The 20,880-nt window shown below is 44.4% G+C and overlaps 1 protein-coding gene across 1 annotated transcript in view; it reads right to left on the bottom strand.

Annotated features, from left to right (window-relative positions):
• The window catches only part of LOC114279164 (2-oxoglutarate-dependent dioxygenase DAO), a 28,216-nt gene extending 7,956 nt beyond the window's left edge, over window positions 1-20,260 (bottom strand). The window contains exon 1 of the mRNA XM_082891195.1: window positions 19,672-20,260. Coding sequence (XP_082747321.1) covers window positions 19,672-20,018 — 347 coding nt within the window. The 5' untranslated portion in view covers window positions 20,019-20,260. The remainder of the gene's footprint in view (window positions 1-19,671) is intronic.
• Between the last annotated feature and the right edge of the window lie 620 nt (window positions 20,261-20,880).

Raw genomic sequence — 20,880 nt, 5'->3', positions numbered from 1 at the left:
TTGAGCTCAAAGGTGTATGTTCTTGAACTTTCTTGAGAGATGAGGGTATAAATCAACAGAACAACCCCAAACAAGGGCATTGGAGGTCCATCGGCCACAAGAGGGAGCCATCGGCCACCAGATAAGATAGTTGGCCAACAATGTGGCCGGCCGGCCAACAATTTGGCTGATCGGCCAAACATGGCAGATTCGGGGCAGTTTGGTCCATTTGCCTCGGGTCTTTAAGTATAGGGTTCCAAACCCTATTCTTTCACTTTCTCAAGCCCGAAAATTCTTCCCCTTATGCTCTAGGCCAATTTCTTCCTTCGATCCGTGCTTTATACACACTTTCAAGCATCCCACAAACATTTGATTCGCGAAACCTTTGAGATTTCAAACACTTTGAACCGATTGAAAAGTGTTTTTGGTGCCTCATTCTTGATTTCCATCGCTTGGGGTTTGTTCCCCCCGAGTTACCCTTGATCTTCATGCCCTCTTCCGCACTTCGACGTTTTCTTCCATTTTTCATTCCTCGGAGTTGACTTTTTGTTGACTTTTGGCATTCTCACATATTTTCCACATCTTTGACTATTTTCTCATTCTTCTTGAGATAGCGGATGACATTCCACATGATGGGGCTCCTCCGGGAATGGAGATGGATCCCGAGTTTGAGCCTTTGCCGCTCAGCGTTCGACCCTTCGATCCAGCGTCATACGACCCTGATGTATACGTATTGCCTCCCGACGGCATCCACCAGTTCAGGAGATTCGTGCGAGGTGCACCATAGGACCTCCTACTACGCGAGTCGGAGTTACACTTATCCTATGGGGCTGCTGAGGTATACTCTTCCTCTTTACTTTCTGCAATGTAGGTCATATGTCTTGGATAGCCAATATTGTTCTTCATCTGATTAATCCAAACATACTTGTGCATCACATGCCTAGTTCATTCTGAGCACATTCATACATGATACTTCTGTCAATTTGAACATATGTACACTGTATTTCTATCAATTTTGAACACATGCATACACTATATTCCTGACATTGCTTTGCATTTGTTTATCTTGGACACAGGGAGATTCTTATGCCTTCCAGGGTTATGGGAACACCATTGCACGAGACTGGTACATGGAGCTACCCGATGATGTTCGCCATATCGTTGATGAGGCTGACTTTGGTGTATTCTGCATGGGACTCTCGTGTCTCACTGCAAGTTGGCCTCTTCTAGGCGCATTAGTGGAGAGGTGGTGGGATACCACCGATTCTTTCCACCTTTCTACAGCAGGGGAGATGACGATGACTTCCTTCGACTTCTTCATGCTCACCGGCATTGAAGCAGGGGGTGATCCGATCCCTTTCGACACTGATATGGGCGAGTGGGATGTCGCTCAGATTTTTTTGCTAGGGACTCGCCCACCTCTCTCCCGACCAGGGACGGTGCGATATTCGTGGTTCACTGACCAGTTCAGGGGGGAGATGCCGACGACCCGTGAGGAGGTCGAGCACTACGCCCGGGGGTTCTTTATGTTCTTGCTTGGCACTACTCTATTCGCCGACCGGGTGAACACCGTTGGCCTCTACATCTTGAGTGCACTAGTAGACATGTCTCGCATCCGGCGATATGACTGGGGCGGCGCAGGCTTGGACACATTGTATGGATATATGAGTTTCTCATCTTGCCAGAGCGGGCACCTACTAAGAGGCTACTGGAGAGCCTGGGAGGTATATCTTTCCCTTCTGCTTTACAGTCCTGCTTTACAGTCCTACTTTACATTATCTTTGCACCACACACACTGCATAATACGCAATCTGCTTTACACTAGTTGTACACTGCACACATTGCACAATACATTGCACATCATCCTCTAATTTCTGCTTTATCTGTATACTGCTTTGCTGATAAACATACTCATTATTACCCTTTTACATTCTGTAATTGTGGGTATATGCCTACTTCCCGAGGCTTGCGCCAGAGCCGGAGGTTGAGGCGCCTTCCATGGTTCCATATTCACGTAGGTACGAGTGAGATGCGAGTGGAGGCCGTGAGAGTCTTTCTCATTCTTTCGCCGATATTTTGACATTGTAGCCGCAGCGGAGGTATTTCAAACCTTACAGTTCATCTGAGCTTTGCTTTATATTGCACTTTCAATAGCAGATAACAACCTGTATATCCATCATTTACAAATCACCCAGTAGCCCTGGGTAGTGCTACTTGACGCAGTTAGGGACCGGTTTATGGGTGCTCGGGAGACTTCCCAATTCCGGGTTTTGCTTGAGGGTCCAGTCTGTCGAGCATGGTACTTGGGTGAGTGCTTCCTACGATAGAGCCTTGGTTTACCCGAGCCGGTGGTTCCGATGCCGCCTCCTTCGCACATGAGGCATATAGAGAGGTACACCCCGCAAGAGATGACCGATTTCACAATAGGTTGGGATGCCGACTTCTTCAAGCTTGACGACGACTACACCGTCTTTATCCAGACATATCTCATGCAGTCTCTGGCCAGTGTTCGCTGAGGTGAGAGAGAGAGACCTGTAGCCACAACAGGAGGAGTGGGAGGATCTAGGGCGACCCAGGCCCATGGTAGGAGGGGTTCCCGGAGGGGACAGAGAGCAGAGTGGCCAGACCTACCCACTACTATGACATGCCGAGGACGGGCTGGAGAGACTTATCAAATTCCCATCGCTCCTCCCCCAGCTGATCATGAGCTCATCGGAGTTCAAGGCCCGACCTCGGTATATTCTATACTTTACATTTTGTACATTCATTTCATTTCAGTTGATATCCCGTAGATTACTAATTACCTTAACACTTTTGCAGGCTTCCATAGAGTACACTGGGTAGGCTTTGGAGCTGTCGGCTTCGGTGATAGGGATGCTGCAGAGGAGCATGGACCTGCTCATTATTTACGGTATCCCAGGAAGTTCTTTCAACCTCTGTCCCAAAACATTCTATAATTTGCTCTATATTGATCTGATGCATCACATTATCAATACTGCATTTGGTACACCACACTCATATATCACTCACGGCACCGATACACTGCATCTTATATACTGGCCACAACCCTCATACACCGCAATCATTCACCGCTCACGGCGTTCATATACTGCTCACAACATTCATACACTGTAATCATATACTGCATTTGATACCATACTCAGCTTTGCATAGCATAACTGATGCATTTGCCACATTGTTCTTTTCAGGCCCTATTTTAGATACCAGCCACAGCGGGCGCCTCAGCTGGACCTTCAGTGCCTCCCCGAGCAGCGGGGGGAGCGGGACACGGGACTCCAACGCACAGCCGAAGCAAAGCTAGGCGTGCTCACACCGGGAGTAGTTCGCGGGAGCCTGGCCCAGATGATGATGAGTCTAACGAGGAGGCGGTGAGTCCATAGTCAGAGTCGTCTCAGGATAGAGATGAGGCCGGAGATGGTTCGGGTTCAGACTCAGGTAACGGAGCTGACGACGGTAGTTCTGGGCCTTCGTCGAGGAAGAGGACGAGAAGGGCTTCCCACTCTTGAGGCAACTGGCGCCGATTCAGATGTTTTGTTTTTGCTTTATTTTTCTTTTTTTTTGCCTGTAATTTTTGCACATTGTATAGCCTCAGGCAGTTTTATTTTCTTTAAAACTTTGTACTTTTGCAAAAAGGAAACCATGATAGAATGAAAACAGCTTTTTTATTGAAAAATTGTTACATTCTACATTTTAAGCATCGCATCGCATCACACAACATGTAAATGAGATTGAACTTTGTTTGAAAACTACACACTTGAATTGCATTGCCTTAATCAGGTAGCGAGCCAACTGACAACTGAAAGAACAAAACAACTCGATAAGCAAAACCAGGACTTGACATGCTAACCAAATGTGAATACAACTCGATAAGTAAGACAAGAACTTAACAATCAATGCAAAATACAACTCGATAAACAAAAATGCAACAACTCGATAAACAAATCGAAATAACATAGCTACGACTTCGCAAAATCGTCACAATAAAGCATTTGAAGTGGAACAAAATAGAAGTTCTCAACACTTCCAACACATGGACAACTCAGAGAACAAAGGAGGGGCCATCGGCCAAGGTGGGAGGCCACCAGCCACGATAAAGAGCTATCGGCCGCAAGAACTAGCCAATCGGCTAAAAAAAATGGTCAGTCGGCCATCAGACTTGGCTGGTCGACCATCAATGCAGAAAGTGCCTAGATTGTTGACATCTGTCTTCCACTCAATACCTTATCTTCTACAAAAGCCCCAACTTCGTAGTTTCTCCATTTCAACTTTGTTTTTGCACCAAATTGAGACATTTCTTGTCCAAAATCTCACAAATTGGATTGCTAACTTGGATGGCTCGGAAAAGCTAAATTTTCAGGGCTTCAAAATAAATGCACTATTCACGCTGAGCCGCACCCCATTGCGTTTTCCGTTCCTCCATGCTGCGGCAAGGTGTTGGAATCCGGTAACTCATGTTTTTAGCTTTGGCAGACAAGAGATGTGTCCCACTTTCGAAGACTTCTAAGCTTTGATGGAGTCCGAGCGTGAGGAAGAGATCTTGCCCCAATTCAGTTTTGGCCACATCTAAGCTTTAGGACGAATGTGTGGGCTTACTTTGCATGACGATCGGTCTTTGATTCGTGACGGAGAATTGGACATCCCCAACTTGAGTCATCGATTTTCTGATGCCGGTGACCGCGACGATCATCACTGGCAGGGTTTTCGGCAATACGCCCTTTGCTTGTGCATGTTGTCTCATTTCTTGCTTGTCCCAGGCTTCGGTGGGTTTAGCGTCCGTTTGATTGAGGTTGCCCAAGGTTTAAAAGAGGGCAAGAGCTGTATTGCTATGACGCTAGCTGAGACATTGATGGGTTTGGATGCTTTCCATCGCCGAGAGACGACTAAATTCGTGGGGAGTCCACTACTATTGCAGGTAATGTTTCCCATCCTATCTCACGTATATTTCTCACATCACTCGGCCCTCAGGCTTAGTTTTTTCTCTCAAAACCCTTTTCTCACTTTTCTCTCCACGTACACCTCTCTATTCGTTAATCTTTTATTTTTCATCTCTCCCCAGATATGGTTGATGGATAAGTTGAAGGTTATGGACTCATGCCCAGCATATTCAGCTCGCGGCTATTTCTTCCGGCGACGTTTAGTCGATGCCCCAGATGAGGGATGGTGGTGCAAATGGATGTGCAGTCTGTCCGATGTCAACATTGCTTAGCGCTGCCCCTGGCTCAATCTGCCGGCGATGAGTTACAGCATGTCTCGCCAGTCCGGGATTCAGTTGATCGGCTTGACACACTGTGTCTTTTCTTCCCATTTCGATTTCGGCGCCAATTTAGACATGATCAGACTTGTCCGGAAGAAGGGATAGAGTACCCTGCCGCATTTCCAGTCCGAGGTGCACAGCTAGCTCGGTTTGCCACAGCATGGAGGACGAGAGAGCTTCTGGCCCCCGCTCCCACTTTCAGTTGCACCCTCTCCGATGAGTACATAGCTTAGCTCGATGAAGAGGCGTAGGTTGGGCCTACTTTGGCATCAGAGGCTTCCACAAGCTCTGGGAGAGGTGCAGGAACACCTGACTTATCCATGCCTGAGTTTATTGCTTTATCAGTACTTTCAAGTTTTCTTTATGAATGTAATAAAAAACAACTTCAATTTGTATTCAAGAGTAGGAGAACTCTGTATTGAAATCAATGTAATTGAAGGTTGTGGGTACTGAAAATTTTTCGTTTGGTCCAAAAATGGTCTAAGTCATAAAAAGATTAATTTGAACAAAATCAACTTTTATTAAAACTTTTCAAAATCATTTTCGATATGGATCACAACGGGACACGCCCGAGATCTATCACTGAGATGTACAACCCCGGATCCAGCAACTGGAAAGTTGCTCTTAGTTTGAATAGCACTGCACTGGAGATCACAACCGAGCTCTTGAATGCAGAAAAGACGAAGATGACCAACATGATCACACGAACAAAGTTGATTTAGAAGTGTTTATGGCTGGACTTCAGAATGAAGTTGCCTACGTATCCTAAAGATGGGAATCAAGCCTTACGTAGTTCGGTGCCGGTTCACTCGTGTATTAACACTCTCATTTTGCGTTCTAACTTTTGCCAAGGCCGCCCTTTCTGGGTTTTCAACCTTGCGAGCTCAGTTTTTATTATTTCAAATTTTTCATGCTTTAACTTTTGCCTAGGTTGCCCTTTCAGGTTTTCGGCCTAGCGAGCCACTCAGGGATAGTATTTCTTCAACTTGTTCATGTTGATCGGCTGGGAGAACTCAAGGCCATCTAGGTCCATCAGAACAACAGCTCCACCCAACCAGATAGACTTGATGATGTAGGGACCAGCCCAATTAGGTCTGAACTTGCCCCTAGGGTCGTGAATGGGAGCTCGGTTATCTTTGAGCACTAGATCCCCCTCTTTCAAATTCCTGGACTTAACCTTCTTGTTGAAAGCCCTGGCAATTCTCCGTTGATAGCCCTGGACGTGATACAGTGCGTTCGGCCTTCTTTCATCAAAGAGCATCAGTTCTTCGAACCTGCTTTGCTGGCAATCTACCTCAGCTATCTGACACTCAGCCAATACCCGTAATGATGGAACCTCAACTTCGATAGGCAGAACAGCCTCCATCCCATAAACCAAGGAATACGGAGTTGCCCCAGTAAAAGTTTGAATTGAAGTCCGGTAGCCCCAAAGAGCAAATGGCAGCTTATTTGGCCAGTCCTTGTAGGTTTCCACCATCTTCTGCAGAATGTGTTTGATGTTCTTGTTGGCGGCCTCAACTGCACCGTTGGTTTGCGGCTAGTATGTTGATAACTTATGAAAAGCCACGTTGTACTTCTCCAACAAGTCGATCACCTCCTTCTTGAAGTGGGAACCATTATTCGAAATAATCTTATTCGGGACCCCGTAGCGACAGATGATGTTGTTTCTGATGAGCTTAGCGACATGCGATGCCTTCAACACAGCGCAAGATTGGGCCTCAACCTACTTCGTGAAGTAGTCTATCGTTACCAGAATGTACTCATGCCCGTTGGACCCCTTTGGAGTGACATCCCTAATCACATCAATCCTCCAGACTAAAAACGGCCATGGTGAAGTCATGTTGTACAGCTTCGACGGCGGAATGTTCATGCGGTTTGCATGGATCTGACATTTGTGGCATCGCCAGACAAAACCAATACAATCCTCCTCCATGGTTGACCAATAATAACCCTGTCTAAGGATCTTTCGGGCTAGCATCACCCCATTCATGTGTGCTCCGTACTCTTCTCTATGGATGGCCTCCATCAGGCGCTTGGATTCTTCAGCATCAATGCATAGCTTATGCATCCCGAGATGACCCCTCTTGTACAGTTTACCCCCGCAGATGATGAACTGAGTAGCTATTCTTCGAATTGCCCTCTTATCATTGGCATTTGCCCCTGGTGGATAAGCTTCCTTTTCCAAGAAGTTCTAGATGTCGTAATACTAGGGGTTTTGATATTGTACTTCATCTATGGCAGCAATCAGCTCGTAGGTCGGCACGAATTTCTATTCAATGATGATCGGACGTATCCGGACTCCAAAAGGGATGTCTATCATAGAAGATAGAGTTGCTAATGAATCAGTAAACCTATTGTTCTCTCTTAACAGATGAGCAAAGTTCAGTTTTTCAAACCGAGGAATCAGAACGTCCAGGGTCTGGTGATAGATTCTCATCTTTTCTTCTTTAACTTTCCAATCTCCTTTAGCTTGAGATACAACAAGGTTTGAGTCCCCGATGACATCCAACCGTTTTGCCCCTAGTTCCAGGGCAGCTTCCAGTCCAGCAATACATGCCTCATATTCTGCCTCATTATTCGACACTTTGAACTGGAGTTTAAATGCTAAGGGTATGCGGGAATTGTCGGGTGCTATCAGCAACACCCCTATCCCGTACCCGTATTGGTTTGATGCTCCGTCAAAGTACATCGTCCAAGTCTCTTCATCGACATACAGAATGGCCTCGTCTAGGAACAGATATTCAATTTCTTCATCCCCTTCAACTGGGTGGTCGGCTAGGAACTCCGCTACCGCTCTCCTTTTCACTGACTTGCGTGTCATGTACTTTAGATCAAATTCAAAAAGCAGAAGCAACCAACGAGCTAGCCTACCCGTAAGTGCCGGTTTCTCGAAGAGATATTTGATGGGATCTAATCTCAAAACCAGTATTACAGAGTGAGCTAACAGGTAGTGCCTTAATTTAGTGGTAGCCCATACCAAGGCCAGACAAGCCTTCTCCAGCGGTGTGTAGCGGGTCTCGTAATCCAGTATTTTCTTGCTCAGGTAGTAGATAGCCTTCTCCACTTTGTCCTCAGACTCCTGTGCAAGCATGCAGCCCATTGTCGTTTCAGTCACTAATAGGTATAGAATCAACGGTTTTCCCGGCTCAGGCGGTGACAACACAGGTGGGTTCTGTAGACATTGTTTGATCTGCTCGATAGCAACTTGGCATCGGTCGTCCCATTAGAACTTCTTTTCTTTCTTCAGGAGACCAAACAGTGATTCACAAGTCAAGGTTAATTTTACAATAAACCGTCTTATGAATTGCACTTTACCCAGAAAGCCTCACACCTCCTTTTCAGTCCTCGGTGGTGGCATTTCTAAAATGGCCTTGATTTTGGAAGGATCGACCTTGATACCCCTTTGTGTGATCAAGAACCCCAGTATTTTCCCTGCTGTAACACCGAAAGTACATTTCTGAGGATTCAGCTACAACCAATACTCTCTAATCCGTTGGAAGAATTTCTGCAAGGCGGTGTAGTGGCCCTCTCTTTCCTTGGACTTGATAATCATGTCGTCCACGTACACCTCAACCTCTTTATGGATCATATCATGCAAAATCGTGGTCGCAGCCTGTTGATACGTAGCCCCAGCGTTCTTCAAGCCGAACGGCATCACCCTATAACAATAGGTTCCCCACGGGGTGGTGAAAACAGTCTTCTCCCTGTCTTCGGGTGCCATCAAAATCTGATTGTAGCCTGAAAACCCATCCATGAATGAGAGCAGTGCATGCCCAGCAGTGAAGTCCACTAATTCGTCGATATGCGGCAGAAGAAAGTCGTCATTTGGATTGGCTTTGTTCAAATCCCTGAAGTCCACACATACCCGAATTCTGCCGTCCTTCTTCGGCATCGGAACTATATTGGCCAACCAAGTAGGGTATTCAGATACCAACAGGAACCCTGCGTCAATTTGCTTGGTGACCTCTTCTTTGATTTTCAGAGCCTAGTTCGAGTGGATCCTTCGGAGCTTCTGCTTAACAGGTCGGGCCTCTAGGTCAAGAAGGATCCGGTGCTGTACAATCACAGGATCGATTCCAGGCATGTCTTCGTAGGACCACGTGAAAACTTCTTTGAAATCTTTTAATAAAGTGACTAAGCGCTCGCGCTCCTCCGAAGACAACGTGGACCCGATCTGGACCACCCGTGGGTCCTTCTCAGTACCAACATTAATTGTGGTGATTTCATCAACCAAATTTACAAATCTCTCCTGCTCTTGATTAATCAAACGTTGTAAAACCAAAGGAATTTCTTCCTCGTCGTTTTTATCAAAATTTTGAAAGTCTTGATTAATGCAGTAAATTAAAGGTACAGAAAAGTACTCAGAAGCCACAGCCGTACCATTCTCATTAATAAAATCCAGCCCGCCTTATTCCTCTGTTACAATAGACTCAAAGGAAAAAAAAAAGACGACCTGGATAGGGTAGTGGCATTCGGGTTATCAGCCCCAAGAATACCGAACTCAGACTCAGAAGAGCTGGAATCTGATTCCGACTCCACAGACTTAGTGGAATTAGATTCCGGCTCACTAACTGACCCGGAACTGCTCGATAAAAAGCCCTCATCGTATTGCCAAACGAGGGAGGGTGTGATGGATGCATCAAGAATACCAGAAGGTGGGCCCATAGCCGCTTCATCCCCGATCATGGAAACTGATGAGTTATCCCCCAAGCACTCTGGTATAATCTGAGGATCTGAGAGGAGACAAGCCAGTGCCTCCCCTATTTCCAATTCTGTACACTCGGACTCATCCTTGCACTGCTCAGCCTCAGCTGGTGGGTCTGTCTGCTCTTTAGCAACTTCATCCCTGGATAACTGCAGATCAAAAAAGATTTCGCAAGCTGGGCAAGCGCCGCTTCTCTAAATTCAACCAGGGCTCCAGAAAGCCGCAAAACGGAAAGTCTTCCCTCTCCTGGTCAAAGCGTCCGTTCAAGGTCTCGTGGATAGGTCGGTGCACCAACTCATAATGCTTCTCGACTTGCTTTACCCTGGCTCTTCTAGCCATCTCTCTTCTTTTCCTCGCCCAATCCTCTTTGGTAGGCAGATAATATGGGTTGTGCGCCACTTCGGTCGATGCTGCAACGCCCTTCCGGCCACTTCGTCCCAATCCCATCCCAGGCATGTGTTGAAGCTTGTTCACGAGGTAGACAAATTGTGCACTGACGTATAGCCCCTCATTAATAGCTAGAATATTCTGTACAACCCGGGCCTTAGCTAGGGTGAGTCCTGACAAAAACACATCCTCCACGCCATGCTCAATCTCTAGAACTGGTATAGAAACCTCTGGCGGTGGATGTATTGAAGAATTTCCAAAAATGATTGCCACCCTCTTCCCGTGGGGTTACTTCAGCATTTGGTGTAGGGTGGAAGAGACGGCTTTCACCTGGTGCAGCCACGGCCGCCCAAGGAGTAGATTGAAGGTTACAGGAACATCCAAGACATGAAACTCAATGTCTTGTTTCCCCGGACCAACCTAAGTCTTAATCCGTACGGTCCCCATTACCTCTCGGCTGGTATTATCATAGGCCCGTATCACCTGGGCAGTAGGCACGAAATTTGCGGGCTTCAACCCGATAGAATATGCTGTTCTCGACGGACACACATTGATAGCAGATTCTGTGTCGACCAGGACCACCGGCGTCCATTTCTCTCTACACTCCATAGAGATGTAGAGTGGTTTGTTGTGATCTGAGCCCTCGGGTGGTAGTTCCTTGTCAGTAAAGGTCAAGGTCGGAGAAGCTCCTCTCGGGAAAACTAGCCTTACCAACCGCTCCGGAGTTGTATCGATTGAAAGCTTAGGCCTATCCATGGCTGTAAGGATAGCCTATCTATGAACCCTTGAGGCCATAAGCAGTTTCCAGATGGAGATGTCTGCTTGAATTTTCTTAAGTTGTTTCAGTACAGCCTCCTCCTCCAATAGTTTTTTTTTTTTTTTCTGCCTCTCCGCTTCTTTGTCCTTCCCGGACTCCTCCGGTTGGTCCAAGTGTGGGGTCTTGAAGTATCGTCCACTCCTGGTCATATGGTCAACCGCCTCAATGTACTAGGTGCCATCCAGTTGGTTCTACCCTAAATCTTTGTCAGTGTGGGCAAGACGTAAGTCATCGTCTTCCCACTACATGCTTTTGGCAACTGATAGACAACTGTCCGGCTCCGTTGTAACTGTTTCTATGCTCCCAGCACATTCCGTCCCCGCAGGGGCCTTGGCCTTCTTAGCCCTCTCAAGATCCTCGATCTTTTCTTGCTCAAGCCGCTTCAATGCAGCCTCCCGTTCAGTGTCTACTGAACTCAAACTGTCCAGATCTCGAGCAAAATTCTTTGCACCGGTGCTCTCCGGTGATCCCTCCTGATTCTCGACCATTCCGGCCACTGCTGATATTCCGACTTCTGATTGCCTCTATTCTGGCAGAGGTTCTTCAACAACATCCGGCTGGTCACTGAGCCACCCTATATTTTCTGCCGATCCATCCAAGTCGAACCAGTTGATGTTCACATCCCCTGAGTCCTGCTCATTAAAGAACTATAGCTTGGCAATATCCTCTTCCAGCTCTGCTAGGTTATCTAACCCCTGACTTGGTCCATCTTCCCGGACCACACTGATTTTTGTCCCAGCTGGCAACTCTACCCTCGGCTTAACCTGAACTGTTGATGTGATATAACCACTCAGGTTGTATGCAAAGCTCCCAGACCCCTCAGGCTCTGAATCAACATTCCCATCTGCCTCCAAAGTCATCCCGGTTCTGTCTTCGACAGTCACCACCACGGGTTCAGGTTAGGTTTCGAAGATGTTCAACATGCACAAGTACGTGCTGTCTAGGATGAACACCTCAGGCTTGGGTAGGTGGGGGGGGGTGTGATATATATGCTTGGGTCATATGGAATGGCCACGGTTTGGATCAGGTTTATGTGTTTAGGAGATGGAGCTTGGTTATGTGGTGGGAGTGGGTTGGTGGTGACATTTGGCTTCTCTAGAGGCGTGATCACCTTGTTGTTGATGAGATCTTGAATCTCATGACGAAGTCTGAAGCACTGGTCGGTGCCGTGACCATGCTGTTGGTGAAAGGCATAGTATTTGGCCAGGTTATGGGTTGGTGAGAGGTTATTAGGTAATGGCTGCGGTACTAAGGGCTTCAGATGCCCCTTCTTGATCAAGACCCTTAGGGCCGTTGACAGAGACATGTAAAATGGGGTGAACACCCTCTGGCCCCAAGGTGGGTATTTGGCTATTTGTAAGCTGGTACTGGACGCACCGGTGAATGGGGTTGTTGTTTTTAGTGCGGTGGTGGTGACCATGCCCACATCGGAAGTTCTAGCAGTTGCAGCATTACTCGTGCCTGCATTCGAGCTGTGGGTAAATGCCCTCTTGGACTGCTCTCTCTCGTGGTCAATCTGACCCTGTTTCATGGCGTCCTCAATCTGTACCCCAATCTCGTGTAAATCAGCAAAGGTAAGGAGAGTAAGGCGATCATCTTTTGCATCAGTTTGGGTTGGAGGTTGCGCATAACCATCCGTATCTGATTCTTCTCGACCGGCCTGGTGGTCATCATAGAAGCTTTGGCCTTCCAACGGGTTACAAAGTCAGAGAAGCCCTCTTTCAGCTCTTGTCTGGTTATCTCGAGATCACGAGTTGTGATCTCAATCTGTGTGTTGTATGAGTACTGAGCAATGAAGGCCTCAGCCATTTCTTCCTAACTTCTCTTGATAGAATCTTCCAACTTTGCATACCAGATGGCCGCGACACCCGACAAGGTCCGGCCGAAGAGGGAAAGCTTTTGCAGTCTGGAGAGGCCCATTGGCCTTAGGATATCTGAGAACAACCGCAAGTGTACCATGGAATCCCCAGAACCGTCAAAACGGTCTATATGCGGCATCTTGAACCGGTTCGGCAAAGTCACCGCTAAATCGGTGTATCCATCCTTTATGTCCGGAATGGAATTAACGCCTTGAGCTTTTTTGAATAGCTTTTCTAACTTGCTCACTTTCAGCACTGTTGGATCCACCTCAAATTCAAACGGTGTATCCACTAGATTAGCCGGTGCTTTGGATAGCTGAGGTAGGATTGGGGGTGAAACTGGCCCCGTTGGGACGTCCGTATTCTCCTGGACGTTTGCAGTATCCCCGAGCGTTGGAACTCTAAGTGGGGGTGGGGGTGGATGCGAAGCAGATGCTCTGACTTGTTGTGGTTGTTGCTGTTGCTGAAGCCTGGCAATTAGTTCTGCCTATTGAGCCACAATCTCTGCCTGACGCACGGCAACCTTTGCCTGGCGGGCAGCATCTTGCTGTATGGCTTGCATAGTCTCTTGGAGCTGATGCATCATGTCCTCCATACTTACCATAAGGTGTTGATCTGACTGAACAACAGGTATATCTCTCTCTACGGTAGAAACAGAAACCTCAGCCTGACTACACACTGGTGGGGTGGGTAAAGACCGTTGATCTGGTAACCATTATACTGATGAACTGTGCCTAACTGACCTCCGTTTAGTAACTGGGGGTAATGAAAAGAACACTACTTGTCCGTTAACTAGATCCTCAGATCGATGAAGTCTTCGACCTCTGGTCCAGAGTGCTCGGGGGGTATTTGCCTGGTCGGAAGCAATCATGCTAAACTACCTTGCAAAAAGATAAATAAAGCATAATAAGGAAACGATAAGTAGAAAAACGGACAGCACTTCAGCTTAGATTAAGACAACACACAGTTGACATTGTAAGCTGAACACACTGTTCTCAATATTGATCACTGTTCCCAAATTACTGCTCCAAATCTAATATCCCCAAATACTGACGTTCGCATACTGATACCCGAACTTGCAACTGATACATACAACCTGTGGAGACACACTTTGACAGCACATATCAAACAAGTAACAGCCAAAACACCCCTATGGAGGGGTAGGGTTTCCTTGTCCTATCTTGTCAGGAGCTAGGGTTTAACTACGCACGCAGCGATTTCAAACAACCTACAATCGGGTAAACAACCTGTCATAGTTTGGAATGGTCACTATAGTTTTCGATATGCAACTAGGTCGAATGGTCAAAAAAGGTGCCTCGCTAACAACCGAGGTTTGTGTTCCCATCGTGGCAGAGCCCGTAACCGTTTCGCCTTATGGCACGCTTTTCCAAGCAAGCCTCCGGCAAACCATTCAAGAATAGCAGACGGAAAACACTGTGACTTAGGCGCATCTATGGAAATGCAATGCAAAGAAACACATAAGTGTAGATAAAATAACATATCATGAATTCGAGTTAAGTTCTTTAACTCCCCAGCAGAGTTGCCAGAAACTGTAGACCGCCCGAAACCCGCTCCGCGCGCATGGGCGCGAATCGTGGCTTTAGCTACTTAGCTACTACAGTTCAGACTCTTGTCACGGTTCTGAATCTAATATCACAAAGTGCAATGTAAGACTGATAAATCACCAAATAGTCCAAATCCGACAATTGGTTTTGAAAAAATAAATTTTGAATCAAAAAGCGCCAAACATGGACTGCTTTGCTAGATTTCAGAGTTGCTACCTAAATATTTTGTTTCTGAAAATTTAGAAAACCCTGACTCGTGCCAAAGGCCATGTGTCCGTCATCACCAAAGTTGTCTCGGCTCGGGAGCTTGGGTACGAGAGGGGAAGGTCCTGAAATGAGCACCGTCGCTCGCCCGGTCAAAGGATCAGCCTTTACTAGACATGATATGTTATTTTTGAAAACACATGTGTTCTTGTTTAGATTATTAGCTAACCTTACTATGTGATGCGCACAATATACAAGTATAGACTCAATCGCAAAAATTGGAACAAAACACTTCATGTTTATTTTTTGAAAATGATTTGGAAGTGTTACTCGCAAATAGGCCAAGACACGAATTTGCCACCCTCAAGTGGGCTTAGAAAACAACGTGATTTTGCCACTCTGTAAAGTGGGCTTAAAACACACATTTTGATGAATTGTTCCAATTCAAACAATGAAGCCTTTATCCACAGGCATTCATGCAGTTAAACACTTAAGCAAATAGCCTCATGGCAAGCATGCTATCATGGCAATCACTTATACACATGTAAGGATGCTAAAGCGTAAACACTCACAGTGTACTCCGAGCCAAAATAGAAGCTAGTTAGAAATCATGCATGATCCTAGCTATGTTAAGATGCCTAAAGCAACACATGCAAAAATGCAACTAAAATAGGCTCGGCTACCTAGAATGGCATATGAATGCAACAATTGATAACATGCTTTGAAACACGTATTCAAGAAAGTGTATTGAAATACAATGCAGTTTGAATGATGCGCCGAGCCCAGTGCATGCAAGACGAATGAATGATGCATGCATGCAAAGCATAAGTATGCTAATTGAAACATACCCTAAACTAACCATCAAAAGCTGGTAAGTAAAAGGGAGAAAGAAATGGGGTTGGAAGACATGCATTGCACACACGTACGCTTATTACAACATTTGTCCTCTTGACGGAGGGTCCGAATAATAAACACTAAGCTAAGCTACTTATTACAAACTACCTAATTAACTAACCTAGTTAACTAATTAGTTATTACAACACAAATTGATTAACTAAGCACGTTAACTAATTAAGTACAGAACCAAAGAATTAGCTAGCTAAGCAAAACAGTTAAAAGGTCTCGTGGTGAGGGATGCATGCATGCTTGATCGGCTTCCTCCTGAAAATCCAGTACCATGCCTCATGATGCCTCTGTTTGCACACTTATGAAAATTATGCCAACTTTCAGAATGCCTCTAACCCACTTTAGGAACATGTTGAGGGATGGTCGGCCAAGAGGGATGGCCATCGGCAACTTCTGATAGCCGATCGACAGCCTTGGTGGCTGGTTGGCAACTTTGATGGCCGGTCGGCCACTGCTTCTTGCAATTTCTCCTTTTGCTGCAATAGAGCACAAACAGAGGCATGACAGTGTATTTACAAGGAAATGTGTATGCAACTACACTCCTTATCATGTCTCAAGCTCAAAGGAGTGTAGTGCTCGGCTCTCGAGCCACCAATCACGCATCTTAATGCATGATGGCCAAAGAGTCAAGCTTGCACAATGTTGATGAATGCACAAATAACACATAGGACTCGATGAACCTCCACCATATCATACATGATCAAAGGTGATGGTGACCTAAGGAATGAGGCACGTTTCATCACTTTAAGTATGAAACGTCCCTCGTTCCTCGTGTTTGGATTAACGTCCAATCCAAACACAATGCAATGCAACACACATGAAAACAACATGCCCATCTACCAACATTCTAATCTTGACATGTTAAGGTGGTATGTACAAGATTCCACCATGTAAACAACGCATGCAAGGCATGTTAAGGAGTTAAGAGCACTAAAGCAAGCAAAGAGCATCATACAAGAGGTATGCAATACAATGCTCAATGGACTAAACCAACACTAAACATACCTCATGCATGCCCAAACAGTGGCCAAAATGATCCGAAATGATAGCATGAATGGCAAGGGAATGATGCTCATGCAATGGCTCGCAAGCTAGGCATAAAGATGCAACTCTCAAAAGCACCTAAAGAGTGAAAAACATGGAAGTGCGGCAACACTATATGCTTTGAAATAACATGCCAAATGATGCCAAAGCATGCAAATACCTCAAGCCAAGCATGCAAGATACCTCAAAACTCAAAGCTATTCAAAGCTATTGCACTACAAGCATGCATAACAAGTATCATACGACCAAGAAGCCTCAAAACAGAGCTAAAGCATGTTAAAACATGAGTAAAAACTTGCTGGAGTGAAGCCAAAATATGCTAGAAAAATGGACCAAAACACCAAGTATATTAGGCTAGTGAGGAAGGTTTACACTACAAGTGTAAGAAGCATGCAAGGGGTGGCTCTACCAACCAAAATCAGAGTTACAACATGCCAAAATAATACCAAAAACATGCTGAGATAGAACCAAAACATGCTAGAATAACAAGCTAACTCATTAGGCATGCAAGGCTAGCAAAGAGGATTTACACTACAAGTGTAAGGAGCATGCAACAAGTGATCAAACCAACTAAAAACAGAGTTATAACATGTTAAAAAAGTCACAAAAACATGCTCAAACTAAGCCTCAAGAAGGGAGAAATGCATGCTCATTTGGTGAGCCATCAACACATGCATGCAAGACAAGAGGAGAGGGGACCACCCCCTCCCATTTGGGGCCTCAAAACACACTTTCCACCACTGAAATTCCTCTGAAATTCAGTGGTGAAAAGGCCAAACAAAGATAAACTCAAAGGCCTTAAAAGATGGCACCAAGCTCAAGCCAATAAGGCACACAAGAGGGTAGAACACCCTCAACACCAAAGATGTCTCAAACAAGCACCTTAAGCACTTGAAAATAGAACTTTTTACAGTTGAAAGCTAATCCAAAAGAAGCATGCAAAGATGGCTAAGTAAGCAACTACAACAAAGCTTTAAAGAAGATAGAGACTCACCCTTGAAGAACAACTTCAAAATAGTAACTTCTGAGGCAAAAACCAAGCTTTTGAGCTTCAAACAAACCCGCAAGTACCTCAGCTCAAGAGTGAAGGTGTTTCACTAGGTGCTTTAGTGCAAAAGTGTGAAGAAAAACCACTTTAAGGCACAAACTAGTGCAAATATAGAGAGAGAGAGAGGGAGAAATCAAGAGAAAGAGGGATATGTATAGCCCTAAGCAAATTTCTTGAACCTCTAAAAGGGGAGAGGAGCCTTCCCTCTTATAGAAATCCAAGTCTCAAGCTTATTGAACAAGCTAGAAGCTTGGTGCAATCCCTCCATACACGTGTATGGAGGATGCATTCTATGCTCACTAGTTGGCACAGTTGGCAATAAAAATATCTACAAAAGCAAAGAAAAGGGCCTTGGCCAAAAAACATGGCCGACCGGCCATCAGTGAAGCCGACCGGCCACCACTGATGGCCGAGTATGGGGCCTGGCTGACAGGCCACCCTCTTCCCTCAGAAACAAAGCCACAAGCTCTTGGTCCACAACCAAGCACAAAACAGACAAGTTGAGAGGCTCCAAGGCAAGGCACATAGCCGAGGCCTTCAGGAATTCAAAACGAACACGAGCATAGATGATCATCTAGTGTTCAAACGATGACGTCCAAGTCTTGAAGATGGTCAAAAATGGGGTGTCTACAGACATAACGAAAAAACTCATAAGTCATAATTAAAATAATGTCATAACTAAATACAACATACGTTCCATACGCATGTGATAACAGTTGTAGGGTGGTGGTCTTAACGGCGGGACAGCTGTGAATGTGGTAGAAGGATAGTGTGGACGGCGACCCAAAAGAAGAAGCGAGCGAGCGAGAGAGAGAGAGAGAGAAAGAGAAGTGGAAAGGGGTCACCATGGCGGAAGAGTGGTCGTTGGTGGGAAAACACTGGAATGGCTATTGGAGAAGGTTGTTGGCCAAAGTTGAGGCGAAAGTGAAAGTAGAAGTAGATGTGGGGTTGGGGTTGGGGTTAAGGTTAGGGTTGGAAGGATAGAGATGAGTTCAAAAATGAAAATTAATGTTAGGGTAGAATTGTAATAAAAAAAAAGATAGAAGAGGTGGGGGTCCAAAGAAAAAAGGTAGAGACATTTAGGAGTGATTTGTGATGATCTAAATAAGTATACTTTTTGATTTTTTATAAAATATGAGTTGAGTATGGATTATGTTTGAAGTGATGTGACAAAGAGGTGATATAACTTAAATAAGATGATGTAACTTAAATATAATAATGACTTTTTAATTTTTTTAATTTTTTAAATTATGGCAAGTAAGACCTTAATAACCCTCATATATAATTTATTATGACATGTCTTGTAGTTAATGTACACTCATAATACCGTAAAGGGCCTTTTACAGAGGCTATCGACTTCAGCGCAAAGCCAGAAATAGAAACAGAGAATTGTGAAGAGATTTGAGTCTTCTTATAATCCTAATTGTATATAGTAAATTTTCAGTCTCTTTCTCTATCGTGAATATAGTCATCTCACCAACCCATGTATATTTAGTATTTGAGTGTGATTTTTCTTATTGTTTATGCAAAATATTATGAACTTCAAATAATTTATCAAACCTCTCGCATGGGTGAGGGACTTACACAAATCCACATGTGAGAGGTTTGATAAAAAATTTAATAGATTATTTAGGATCTCTAGTATCACTCATTGTTTATTGATTTATTATGTGATTGGAACCAAAATTTTGCACAATATGATTAAAAAAAAAAAAAAAAACTTCCAAAGTTGTAAATAGCCCCCATAAATATAGAGAGGTGGATGGAGTGAAATCGCTAATAATTTAGATTGTATTTAATTCATAAATATATATAGGAATTTAGAGACACATTTCATCAATATTTCCTACCACCTAGTACCTATGGAGAGCAATAAACCTACCTTTGGTGAGGAGAGGCATCCAACTGAGTACAAAAGGCATCAACAGCTTGAGCAGAGGCCATGTCATATAGGCCTAAGGCCTCAAAATAAGGATTGAATTGGGTAGGTTCCTCGTATCCACTGCTGCGTATCACGCCCTTGTTCCGCTGCTTAATTTCGGCTGAAAGCTCCATTAATGACCGCGCCACCGCCTTCATCTCCGACGACAGTGCTGGAGGCAGGAATTTATGGTGGTTGATGATCCTAAAACAACCCAATTCCTCACATGCCTCTATCATCTTCCTTGACTGTCCTGGAAAGACTTCCAGATCAATTACAGGGACAGCACAGAGACTGTTTCTGGCCATGTTTTCTTATTTTGGATGACAATGATTGGAAATTATGGTTAGGTACTTGCAAATTTTAAAAGATGTTTTGAATAAATTTTTTGTGGGAAGCGAACAATATGTCGACACTCTATGTAATGCTTTCAATCAATTACAGTACAGAGACTGCTCGTGGCCATGTTTTCTTTCCTTTTCTTTTTTTTTTTTAATTTTTTCTTTTAGATAGCCGCCATGTTTTCTTATTTTGGATGATGACGATGATTGGAAATTATGGTTGCCTTTTTTGCAAATTTTAAAGTGTAATTTTACTAACCTACTTTTATCAATTTAGAAATTATTCAAATTTTTTATCTTATGGTTCAAATTTATTTTACGCGTTGATTTTTTTTTTTTTTTTTTTTTTCTGATTTGCAAATAAAAATTTTATTAAAAATAAGAAATTACAAGTACAAGAAAACGGAATGTACCAAAAGAGATTTAGAAAATATAATATCTCTACTATTACTGTTCACATCCACGCAACTAACTTATACTATACATAAATCTCGTACCATACAAATTGCTATTCTTTTTTCTAGATTCAAATTACCATACAAATTGCTATTCATCTTACAGTCAGTCACTCAAAATTATTTATCCAAGTGAATTAATTTGGGTCCCGCATATTTGAATTTTAAAAGATGTTTTGAATAAATTTTTGTGGGAAGTAAACAATATGTCGACACTATTATGTAATGTTTTGAATCAATTACAGGGACAGTACGCAGATTGTTTGTGATCATGTTTTCTCGTCTTGGACGACAGAGACTGTTTGTGGCCATGTTTTCTTATTTTGGATGATGATGATTGGAAATAATGATTTGGTACTTTGCAAATTTCAAAA

The sequence above is a fragment of the Camellia sinensis genome, chromosome 1 (genome assembly GCF_055761805.1).
Source record: "Camellia sinensis isolate YWXY chromosome 1, ASM5576180v1, whole genome shotgun sequence".
In the NCBI taxonomy this organism is placed as follows: Eukaryota; Viridiplantae; Streptophyta; class Magnoliopsida; order Ericales; family Theaceae; genus Camellia; species Camellia sinensis.
This window is presented reverse-complemented; position numbering and strand designations above follow the sequence as displayed.